Source organism: Pyxicephalus adspersus, chromosome 2 (assembly GCF_032062135.1).
Source record: "Pyxicephalus adspersus chromosome 2, UCB_Pads_2.0, whole genome shotgun sequence".
NCBI lineage: Eukaryota > Metazoa > Chordata > Amphibia > Anura > Pyxicephalidae > Pyxicephalus > Pyxicephalus adspersus.
Window position 1 is genome coordinate 136,596,780 of NC_092859.1, and position 12,841 is coordinate 136,609,620.

At 36.9% G+C, this 12,841-nt stretch overlaps 1 protein-coding gene across 6 annotated transcripts in view; it reads right to left on the reverse strand.

Annotated features, from left to right (window-relative positions):
- Positions 1-12,841, reverse strand: part of NOX5 (NADPH oxidase 5) — a 43,459-nt gene that overhangs the window by 7,654 nt on the left and 22,964 nt on the right. For 5 of the 6 annotated variants that reach the window (XM_072402569.1, XM_072402570.1, XM_072402568.1 and 2 more), the window contains 9 exons: positions 11,902-12,136; positions 10,827-10,980; positions 9,514-9,689; positions 6,574-6,756; positions 5,990-6,122; positions 5,743-5,882; positions 3,795-3,938; positions 2,788-2,820; positions 845-969 (listed from right to left, as the gene is read on the reverse strand). In XM_072402569.1, the coding sequence (XP_072258670.1) occupies positions 845-969; positions 2,788-2,820; positions 3,795-3,938; positions 5,743-5,882; positions 5,990-6,122; positions 6,574-6,756; positions 9,514-9,689; positions 10,827-10,980; positions 11,902-12,136 (1,323 nt within the window). The remainder of the gene's footprint in view (positions 1-844; positions 970-2,787; positions 2,821-3,794; positions 3,939-5,742; positions 5,883-5,989; positions 6,123-6,573; positions 6,757-9,513; positions 9,690-10,826; positions 10,981-11,901; positions 12,137-12,841) is intronic. The other variant, XM_072402571.1, reaches the window with a different exon arrangement.

The following is a 12,841-nucleotide window of genomic DNA, read 5'->3' on the forward strand; positions in this document are numbered from 1 at the left end:
CAGAATTTTATTGCAGAAAGGAGAGGCGATTTCCCTTCTCTGATTAAACATACTTACCTGTCTGTTTGCAATTTTTTTTCTTAGCGTACACGGAGTTGCGCATATGCCCGGTATGCATATGATGCTGCAAATGAAAGAACTGCCTCGAACATGGGCATGTCATTCTGGGCTGGCCAATTAAGAGGGCTGAAGATCTGGCATCCAGAAAAAGACCCAGTGAAGATAGTGGTCCCATGAAGGAGCAAGGACAGAAGAGTGTAATTAAAAAATTGCAATTAGGCAGGTATGTTTGTTTTCTTGCAGAAGGGCCTATTGTTTCTACAAAACAGGACCAGTCTGGTCACCATTTTTTATTTCAAAGGCTTAAGCTACGTACACAGGTCCAATGGTTCTTGCCCGATATTCGGCTCATGGCCGCTATCGGACGAGAATCTGGCGTGTGTACAGCGCCATTCGTCCATCGTCTGAACGACCGTCCTGCCGGACAGCACTCGTTCATGCATCGTGCAGTCCTTAGTCGTTGGACAGGATCATAAAAGATCCTTTCCAACGACTATAATTGCACCTGTGGATGTGGGTTTAGTTCCGCATTACCAGGCAACGTCTCAATAATTTGATTTAAATTCAGTTCCTGTAAATAAAGATTGCAAAAAAAATTCAGTTCCTGTAACATCTCCAAAATTTCAGAATCATCAAATCGAATCACAATCTTGTCCGTAGTAATCCAAGGCTTTTCATTGATTTGTTTCACCTATGTGCTGTGCATGCCTTTATTAATTTCATGTATAAACATATTTAGAATTTAAACTTGTTCAAATGTCTCCTGATAATATTTCATACAAACCTATACATAATACTTTGTAGAATTGATGCAAATGGTGTGATACCAATTCCTGCTCCAATAAGCACAGCGTGATCTGATGTAAAAATGCGTCGACTGGGAGTTCCATATGGTCCATCAATATAACACTACAGTCAAATGATTAAAAAAATTTGTTATTGATCGAAAAATACAATGAAACACTTACACTGGGAAACATGAGATAAAGGAAGACTGGTCTCCTAATATCATGATGTAAATCATTAGTGCAGAACATGTCTTGTGTTAAATAATTATCTCCAGGCTGACAAAATACTCAGTCTAATCACCATCTCCTCTTCGCCTGCTATCCTCTGCATTCCCATGTGTACACTCATACCATACGTAAGGCCTAACTCTGGGGAAAAAACCCTCAAGCCTTTATTTAAATAATAAATCAGCTGCAAATATCACTTCTTAGTCACAAAATATTTTCAGCCTTCCAAGTCTAATGGTGCCCAGAGCATATAGGGATTGCAGGGTGTCATGGACATGCCCCTCCGGGATCATCACCACAGCGCTCTGCACTTACAGTGTAATGAGCAGTGCACTCTGCTCTACTGAGTGCAGCCCACACATAATACACACAATATACACACACAAAGGTCAAAGAGAAAGTATATATATATATATATATATATATATATATTTTTTTTTTTTTTTTTGTAATATATAAAGATAAGAATACAACCAGAAGGGCTTTTTAAGTTATCGTATGTTTATCATAGATACTTTCACATATGGGTATCACAAAGGATTATCACAAAGGAAAGGAAAATTAGAATACCTTCTGAATCATGAATTATTAACTGTATCCTTCATGATACTCATATGTGAAAGTGTCTATGTTAAATATCAAGTAGCCTTAAAAAACCCTTCTGTTTGTATTCTTCTCTTTGCAATTTTAAAAGTTTGACTAGTAATTTCTTTTGAACATTGATGTAAAGAACATAATCATAACCACCCCCCTCCTTTTTCTTTGTGCAAAACTTTTTGTATATAGTTTACAGTAGTGCGAGGATAGAACTTTTTATACTGATTCATTTCCTGTAAATGTCTTGATCACTAACGTTATTGGGAAGGAAAGAGAGAAATATAGAAATGGAAATTTGGCACCAGAATAGGAATAGAGGGGACATCTTTTTTTGGGTACACTCATTCCTAAAACAGCTGTCTTAGAAGGATTTTCTAACATTGGAAAGATATCCTCTCACATTCCTATAGTATAGGAAGCAAAATGAAATCTCCATAATGAGAAAAAAAAAAAAAAAAAAACAATCTTCTGCAACAATCTTAAATAAAAAAAAATAAAGTTTTGCCCTTTGATATATCACCTAACAGGTTCTCTTAAGGAAAAATACCCAATAGAGCTAAAAGTTGAGCAGTTCCGGGTTCATACTATCCAGGGGAGATCAAATGGATGTTCAGGTGGTGCTCTCCCTCCTGACACCCACCATGATGGCCATAAACACCCAGGAGGGGCAGATTGGCCCAGACACAAGGTAAGTATACAGTAGGTGGTGGAGTGTGGTGTCATGTTGCTAAGCATAGCCTGCATCCTGGAGAAAATATTTAAGCAACTTGTGGCTGCTGTTACATAAATGGCAGCAAAGGGATCAAAGTAAAGTGTGTTTTCCATAGATATAAATGTATTATACTCTTATCACAAATTTTTCATCACATATAAAAGCACTGCTTCATGATTTGCATTGCCACACAATGGCTTTGCTTTACTGCTTTCATAATCCAAGTCTATAAGAATGAATACCATAGATCTAGTCCAAATGATATTTTCCTTTCAAAAACAGCACACATTTGTTTTATCCCACTTATCTTCTGACAGCAAATACAGAATCTAAAAAAGTCCTGGCTGTTTTAGGCAAAGTAAAATAATGGAAGTGTTTTAATTGTAATGTGGGGACACTTACCTTTATATTACACAGGATGTGATTTTCATTAACCTGAAAAGAAATCCAAATGACAGATTAACAAGTAAGACATTTACAAGCATTTAATTCAGGCAGAATTATGCCTTCTGAATTTCCATACATTTTAAGATTATTCAGTCAGTAGTCAGTAGAGTCGGTAGACCTGATTTATTAAAGCTGTCCAAGACTGGAATCTGGGTGAATCTTGGTGATCCATCAAATCTGGAATGGATCCAGGATTGAAAACATTTGTTAACAAATAGCAAATGACCTTGAAGAAATCCATTCCAGGTTTTCTGGATCACTCTGGTAACTGATGTATCCTCTCCTGCCGTGGAGAACTTTAATAAATCAGACCCAGTGCATGTGGCTATCTCTAACAATATTCATGGTCATTTAAAATGCAGCAGTGGGAAATTAGTAAAAACAATCTGTGAATTGTCAATACTAACAAGGAAGGATTGCCGCTTTTGATGTTGGACATTTGCTAATGTAATCTGACTTTTACATACCGGTACTACCTTGTGTGCAGATTTCAGCAACCTGATCATAAGGCTGTTGGGCAAAGTTCTAGCCTTGTGCTAAAATATTCCAAACTGTGCAAATTCCCTCCCATGCACAAATGTGTGCAAATAAGGCTGCAATGAATGCAGAAAAAGGAGTGAGTCAAAGAACACATTGCCTTTCATTCTTGCCAATTATTATTAAAAAGATTGACAAAACACCTTTTTAAGGGACTTATATAGCTGAGCATGCTGAAGCAAAACATTCATAATGGCTGAATGGCTAACCTTGCACAATGCGCATCCTTTACTGCACACGGCTGAGTATGTAATTGGCTGATAAGGATTGCATGGCTGATTGCACATGAATAAAACTATATAGCAATGTACCTAAAATATGCACATAAAGAAACGTGTAGCTTCCTTCATTACACTTTTTTTCCTATCTCTGCATCCCTGTCATTCATCTAAAATTGAACACCATTCCTTGAACTGTTATAATACTTCTCGACTCTGCGTGCTTTCTCCTCCATCCAAGCTGACATGGACTTCTTCATCAACCTGGTTCTTTTGTGGTCGGTATGATGTTAGTTCAATCTGTGCATCTGCGTTGCTGGCGATAGCTCCAGTAGAGCTAAAAAGATGTTCCTAAAATGAAAAACAAATTGAAACACAAATTCCTGAACACCTGTAATGCGACTTTCGCTTTGGTCATCATTTTGTACTGTAAAGCAAATTTATGGCAATAAATTTGAAATACACACATATATATCTTATCATCAGGCATGGATTACGACTATTTGAAAATTGCTGATTGCATAACTGCTTTGGGAATTCTCCATGGAGTGCTGCTCTTTCTGAACACACAATTAATGGTATATGGAGTCAGCTTTGTCATCCATTTATTAATTCATAACATGTTAGTGTGGGTGCAGGGAGCTTAGAAAAACTGTAATGGTAAACTAGGTATACATTAGGAAATATTTTTAATAGGTGAGACAAATCATTCAAAAATCTTTTATTATAAGTGTATTTGGGCAAATGTTGATCTAAAATTCATTGGGTAGGTGTTTTTTTTTGTCTAATGGTTAACAATCATGTTGAAATCTAATCTGTATTTTGTGTTATGATTGATATTTCAGTTAGGTATAATGGTGAAATAATCATAATAATGATCAAATATTCAGCAAGTCTATGGTAGTTGATCTTAAGGATCAACTTACATCAATATTAGTTGAAAATGTAATATAGATTGAAATCACTACCAAAAATGCATGGTATTGGCCTGGCTTTAATGCTGGAAATAGACAACTTGATCAATAATCAATATTCCTACACAGAATCTAGAATTCTAATAAGTAATCATGTTCATTATGTCAAAATAATTTACAATTGGATGTTTACCTATTAATTAATAATATTAATACTAATAAAAAAAAGTCAAGTAAATGCCATTGGACTTTTTAGTGACACAGGACATTTTTACATAAGTTTTAGAAATGTTTGCAAGTGGTGCCATGGGCTGTCCATAGAATATCACTAACCATGGGGATCTGGCTTATAATGTAAACAGATGCAGAAAATGCATACCAGGATTAAAAACAGAAACCCCCAATAGCTATTTTTTATTCTGGAAACAGTTTATAAGACTTATTCAATAAACAAAGAAGGAAGAATTTCACTAGGTGCAGCAGATACTTTTTTTTGAGGTTAGTTCAGGATGAATTCTGAATGATTGTTATATAGTTATATATATATAGTTACTATACTTTAAATGTTCTTCCTTGTTTTATTGGCAAAGCCCAATATTGTAAAAAGTGCATATTTCTATACCTTAAGTATATGAATATTGACTCAAAAAACAGAGAAGAAAATTAGTACAAACTAAATTTGTTTTTAATAGAACTAAACAAAATGTTTAAACCAATGCAAATTACCACAGCTGCAGCTTGGGGTCTTGTGTGCAACCTCAACTCCTTGCTGCTACTCCTCAGGTTTGCCAAACTGCAGGATAAATATAAATATATATATATATATATATTTATATATATATATATATATATATATATATATATATATATATATATATATATATATATATATTGCCAATATATATAGGAATACCATAATCAATTTGATGGATGAAACCTCTAAAAGATATATACTTGGTATATAGCACTAGGAGGAAACAAAAAATAGCCTAATGCGTTTCGCGTTATATTATAAGGCCCTAATAATTAGGCACAGTGGCACATAATGCAATCATTTTGTTAGCTGATTTTCCCAATCCATTGGCTTTTCTTGTTTATGAGTATCAATAAAAATGTATGTTTATTTTTTCAAATAATAAAAAGTGAATTTGGATAATTTCTAAGCTCCACTAAGAAATATGAACTAGATTACAACATTTTCACAATACTCAAAAGTTAACATTGTGTGACATTCTTTCCACCTGGCTTTGGTATATTTTGTTCTTCGGATTCTGGGCCAAACTCTTTTTTTCATGTTTCCTGGCAGCCTCTGGAAGATGGAAATAGTCATACAGACTGTTTGTCCACTGTCCCAGTGAGCGGATGTGTAGCCAGAGAGTATCTGCAGGAAGGAGAGTTTCATGGGAGCTCTATAGACCCAGACCTGGATTACGGTTGTATTTATTAGCACTTACATACAGAATTGGTGCATTTTCTGAATTTTCTTACCTGCCTGCTCAGGGGCACTGCTAATAGTGAATGGGTGCCATTCATACTTGGCAATAGCAGGTATGTTCAGGTATATGTAGTCACCAGGCTTGTATTGGAATGATGGCGGTCTCTTTATTACAAGATGTGTCACCTTTATTTAGAAGGTTGAGAAATGATGAAATACATATACAATAACCAATTTAGGCAGATAAAAGCCTAAAACTAAATTGCTTAAATACATATAAATAAATAAATGCAGCTCTGTATTCATTAATACAAATATATACATGCATTTTTTAATTCCTTTAGTGTAAGTACCTAAAATTGTTTGATGATTAGTCTCTTGCAATCCTTTTAACAGCACAATTCAGACTTCAAAATAACTTCACCCCCTCCCACCTTTCAATTTAATGCAATGTGGAGCCTCCGTGACCAACAGGGAGTATCAGAAGACATCAACAGCAAAACAAGATCTGCCTAAAACCTCAGCTGCCTATTTCTCTGAAAAGGTACTTTATTCTTAGTATTGTTATTCTTCATTAAAATTGCTAAGTGCATTAGGCAAGAACTTCTAATAGAATGACATATCTATATTTAAGCACCTTAGAAGGTAACAGGTTCACCTCTACGATATACAATCCGCCAATACGTGATGCAGCCAATCCAAACAGTTTCTCTAGCACAAACAGCAATCCTGGCACCAAAAACCACTTCCAGAACTTTGGAGTGTGAAGGAATAACAAAATCCAGATCCAAATATAAGACAGATGGGTCCAGTAAAATACCTGTAGAATAAAGAATATTTTGTGATTTTACTGTCATTTTATTCATAGTCTTTTTAAAACACCATGTTTTCCTAAATATTCTATGATAAAATTTAAGTAATGTTTTAGGACAAGCTAGTATGTGTGGAATGTGCAGCACTGGTAAGGGGGAGATACAAAATATAACAGTGTGCTAGCACAAAATATGGAGAAGTAAGGAGAACAGCGAGGAGCAAAAACAAAATGTATATACCTAATCTGACTCTAAATCCCCTAAAATTAATGGTCAGAAGCAGCAGTCCCAATATTCTCTTTTCATATATACTAAAGGTATGAGGTTACAGTCACATTAGTGCCCAGTTACAATTACAAAGGAGAAAGTGCAGACATTTAAGACAAAAAAGTACATTTTCAGGGTCCTGCTTAAAGAAGTACTAAACCTACAAATAAAAAATGCACACAGAAAGGTTCTGTTTGTGGAAGGGACAGCCTACATCTGCAAAAGAAACAAATTTGCCTACCTATTCACAATTATTTAGCCAAGCTCACCTCTCTTCTCCAGTGCCAACATATTCATCCTTTTACAGTTCATAGTCTTTGGCCATCTTACTTGGTCTGGCCAGAATGATGTACCGTATTTTTTGACTATAAGACACACTTTTGTCTAAAAACTTTTGTCTACCGCAGTGGGCAGTCTTGTAGTGCAATATCTGTGCAATGTGCAATGTGCTATGTACAATGTGTCATGTGCAATGTGCAATCTCTCTCCCATTAAATAATATTCTGCTATATTTTATTAAATATTTCTTTATAAAATTTGGTTCAGAATATTTTTTTCTTGTTTTTCTCCTCTAAAACCTTATGGTCAGGTGCGTCTTTTGGCCCAAAAAATACTGTATATGGTGTGCATGGCAGTTCACTCATGACTTGCATTCACTTACTGCCGGGATTGTACATTATAAAAAAGGACAGACAAGTGTGTTTGTAATATTGCAGAAGAGACATAGCCTCATAACATAATCTCATCTGCAACATGTCTGCTTGGGCCTAGTTCTGCTATAAGCACAAATATTAATTCTAAGGGCTTGATTTATTTATAAAACAGGTAATCAGACATTCCCTTCAACATTCCCTCATGGGATTCTTCCAGGTCAATGTGTTTCAATGGCAGTAATATATTCCCACCAGAAAATATCCAAGACATTACCTATAACATAGTAAATCTCAGTAGAGTTTAGTCTACAGATTGTTGCATGCAGAGCACACAGCACAATTCACACAATGGGGCTGAGTTGGTTAAAGATTAAATCACACAAAATTAAAAAAGTAAAAAAAAAAAGTAAAAAGAAAGTTAAAACAAATAGCCCTTTTAAACCTCTACTTTGTTAATAAAACTTTGTATTTTAAAAAAGGCACTGCCGGTAGAAAAGTAAACCGTTTTTTGTTTTTTTCCTATTGTGTCCCCAAAATTAAAGGGGAGAGAGCCTTGGAAAACCTTAGAAGGCTGATAACCAATGTAGGTAATGCAGAAACAATGCATTGAGTGATGGAAGAACACTGGCAGCAGATATGAGCTGGAGCTGAGTGGAAAGTCTAGTATAGAAGGTTTTTGGAGCCCATATTATGTAAAGCTTGCGTGATATTGACTGTGTCCCCAGTCCAACATATTCAAAAGCAAGGTTCTGAGCTGGCATTCTAAATTAGGATCAATTCACAAAAGTATAATGCAGACAGTGTAGTCATTATAATGTGTTATTTGCTTTTGATCTAAAATAAAACTTGATTGTATACCAAAAGTATTACCCAGGTCTTAATGCTTTTAAAAGAACTGTTAACCATGAGTTTTAGTGAGTATTCTACAGCACAAAGCAGAAAAAGAAGGTATCTAGGGTCATGATAAAATATTTAATGACAATATTAGTGTTTTTACAGTTAAGTGGACAACTGCATTTGCCCCATTAATTCCTATGGCAGAGTCTGTACTCATGGCAGTACGAGCTATCCAGGGGATAACAGTCTCAGCCATAGGAATTAATGGGGCGAGCAGCGTGCATTTGCAGTAGGAACTGGATGCTGCCTTTTTTTGTTCAAAGTCTGTGCAGGGACAATCAGGGCTACATAGTAAAACTCTTTATAGCAGGGCTGGAAATTACTATTTTACTGTATTTTAATGTACCTTACCCCAATAAAGGTAGGGAGAAGATTTGAAGGACAATTTTATTGAAAGTAAAGTGTCCTTTAAATGTTTGTTTTTTAAAAAAATTATGATCAAGGTATGTTCAGATGGGCATTTATTTTTACAGCAGAGCCACTATTAACCAGACCTCTATTACCCAAAAATTCCGGTTATCAATGAAGCAAATTGGAGCCGCTGAAATTCCTTTTTGTACACTCATTTGTTTGCGTTGCCATTGTGGTATAGTTTTGGAAATGGTTCATACAGTGGAAGCATTTACAGCTCCCATCGCAGCTCAGAGCCTGGGCGGGCAGTGTCCCTGCTCACAACTCGCCCACTCTCCTATCACAGGCTCTGGGCTTGCGATGGCAGAGTGGGCGGGCTGTGTCACTAAACACATCATGCCCACTCTACCATTGTCACTGCAATGGGAAAGTGAGTGGGGTTATACCATTATGACGTCATGTTCAGGGGCGTCATGATGGCATAACCCCACCCACTCTACTATCTACACGGCCTCTCTGGCAATTTTTTTTTCAGATTGTGGCTCCTGACTCAAAAAGTTTGCGCACCACTGCTCTAAACAGACAAACGTTACCAACCTCAAAGTGCCCTCCTTTCCTGACAAAGGTGCTGGAGCAGACAAGAGTCAGGCAGATGAGCAGCTGTAGCATAATTCCTGTGATGGAAGTGCTTCCGTAAACCCATCCAATGCCAGGCCGCAGAGTGAGGAAATACTCCCAGAAAGTGAATGAACCTGGATTTATGGCCTTCTTTACTAAGGAGACAAATTTCATATTATGTTCACAAAAAACACAGCTAACCTCAATTTCTCAAGATTTTAAGCTAGAAATAACATTCAGGTTCTCAGAGAACACCGGTAAAAATTCTTGTCCACAGCTCAGGGAACATTAGTATTGTGGTCAGTAGGAAGAATGCCTGTTACATTGTTGGCTATTGGGAAAAATGTCACCCTTACAGATAGCCCAAAGGATCATTGGTGTCACTTAAACTGACCTGAGAGGCACAAACTGCTCATTGCTCAAGGAACCCCTAGCAACCTCTGGAGGAACCCTGGTTAGAAAACACTGCCCTAGATTTTCTATGCTTGTAACTGTATTTTGGTGTGTTATTTTTATACATTACATTATTTACATGTGCATATTATTACCTGTATCGCTGGACATTCCTACTGTACAGATACGAACTGGTAATGTCCCTTTTACAGTGGCAAAACTTGTCTGTAAAACTAATATCAGTATTGGGAAAATAATATGACAATAGTCTAATACAAAAAAACAACCAGCCAAAAAAAGTTTTTCAATTTAGAAATGCTTTTTCTTCCTAATATACTATTATGCCATTTGTCCTCACTGCTCCCTGGACAGCCACCCTCTTCTAGTTATTCCTCTTGTTCTTTATATTTCAATAGGAAAAAATACTAGTCACATTTTAGTAAAAGCATATACAAAAAATTGTCATAATCAATATTAGCCAATCCTATAAGCTTTTTTAAACTGAGTAAAGAAAACTGATGAACCACTCTGATTATCTGCTGTCATAGCACCATCACATCACTGCATATTTGGTCATGGATTCATTATGTTTTCTAAATACAATAAACCTGATTTAATAATGCTTTCCAAGACTGGAGAAGATAGACTATCATAGGAGAACCTGGCTGATTCACCAAACCTGGAATAAATCTGTTCCAAGACTGAAAATGTTTGCCAAATAATAGGAAAATTATATTTATGAAGTCCATTACAGGTTTGCTGGGCTACCCATGTTCTACCTCGGTTATTCTGTCTTCTCCAGTCTTGGAGAGCTTTGATAAATCAGATGTATGATGTAATGTATTTAATGTTATTTTATGTACAATTATTGATGTATGATTAAAGTTGTTTGCACTTACTGAAATTGATCACATGGGCGGCCGTGTGGACCACTGTAAAAATGAATATCACATATCCAACCAGTTCGTGCAGGAAGATATTCTGGTCTAGTGGAAGGAAATGTGCAACAAATGTAGTACGAAGCCACGTCAGACAGCGGCGTAGCATCAAAGCCTAAAGGTAGAAATACCAAACTGAATGCCATTTAAGTATTGTGCATTATAAAAGTCTCTGTTTTCATCTTTTTATTTTTTCATGCGTTGTTGCTGCTTAAAGAGGAACTAAACTCAAAAGTCCCCATAACAACAAAGTGCATTTACCTTCAATCCTGCAGGGCAGTCCTATACATCCGGAGGCCTCTTCTATCAGGTCCCGCATCGTCCCGCCATCTTCACCTCCTCTTCCCTTCTTCTTTCTACGTCACCCGACCCAGGCATGAGATTGGGTGACATAGGTGGGAAAAAAAATTGCCGGTCTTACCGTGCATGCATGAGATCGGCAATTTTTTTTTCCTCTTGACAAAAGGGCTCTTTCTGGGCATGCGTGAAATGCTTGGGCATGCGCAGAAGGAGCACCCAGGAGCCTCCCGGGATGTGTGATGTAGGTAAACCCGGTAGGCTTTGTGCTCCCATTCATTAGGGGACGGTGCTGCACTCTTTTTTTTTTAAAAAAAAAGGGTGTTGCACTTAAAAAAAAAAACAACAGAATTTTTACTTGGTTTTCTACCCTTTTATGTAAAGTGAAATTTCTGAGTTTAGGTATGCTTTAATGCTGATAAATTCTTACAGTATCTTTGCTTCCTTTTGGCCCCGGAGTGCTAAAGACAGAAAGGGAAGCAAAGCCTCCTGGGATACTCATGTAATGCATCCCGGGAGGCTCCTGGCTGCTTCTTCTGCGCATGCCTCATCTTGGGCATGAGGATCTTATTCTTCAATAGGAAAAAAAAATTGCCAATCTCACGCATAGGCAGTGAGATTGGCACTCTTTTTTCCTCCCCATTTACCCGAAGCTACAAGAAGAAGAAAGAAGATGATGGTGGAAGAAAGAAGAAGGTGTTTGTGGTCATAGGTAAATCCATAGCTAGTAGCGACCTACCACAATAAACGTGCAGTTGAAGTTCAGACACTGACCACATCCCTTGGCTAGCATGATCCATCCTCCAAGACTGGAATGGTAGACGGCACCCAAAGTAAAAAGTAATACATTGACACAGCAGTAGGCACACATGAACAGGACTTTGCTACGGTTGTTGTGCCAGTAGATTGGAGTCAGGTAACGAGGGGTGCGATTCTTCTTTTTTACAGTTGGTGGCTTCAGCCAGTTTGCAGCACTGTGAAATATATATGAAACATCACATCTGTTACATTATTTAGTTTTTAGAGCTGAACTCCAGGGAGATATAAAAGACAAATTAATGCAGCTCTATATTTATGAATAAATCATTAAATGTATTTTTGTAAATGCAAGCAGTGTAAGTACCTGAGTTTGACTTGGTATCAGCCTTTTGCAATCTACTATACCCTTGGTGCCCAACCTACTGCCCAGGGGCTCTATGCAGCCCTTGGCACATAATAGAGGGCCAAGGAGATCCCTGTAGACATTATTGTGCTTTTCTTTACCGTTGTGCTTTTCCAGTCTAATAAAGGAAAATATTCTTTAGACTGCCTTCTAATAACTACATTTTATTTCTTTATCCTATATTTAACAATACCTTCATCTTTTTATGTTTTTTTCTTTTGATCATTTATGTATTTTATTCAGGGCAATATCAACAGTGGCATTTTTGAGGCCAAAGAAGGCAAAAATATGGAAGAATTGATATATAAAAAGGGGCTTTCATTGTTGTGGTCTCTAACAGGGGTGCCGGCCGCTTGGAGCTACGTGGGATCTCTTGATCCCAAAACAAGTCTGAACCCTATCTCATCTAGTATGCCCATAGTCTATGACCATCTCCTGTTTCTACTGCCTCTGACAGCTTCCTGTAACAATACATTTATTGATAATTATGTGCAGCCTTTTAGTTATGTCAGGGGCC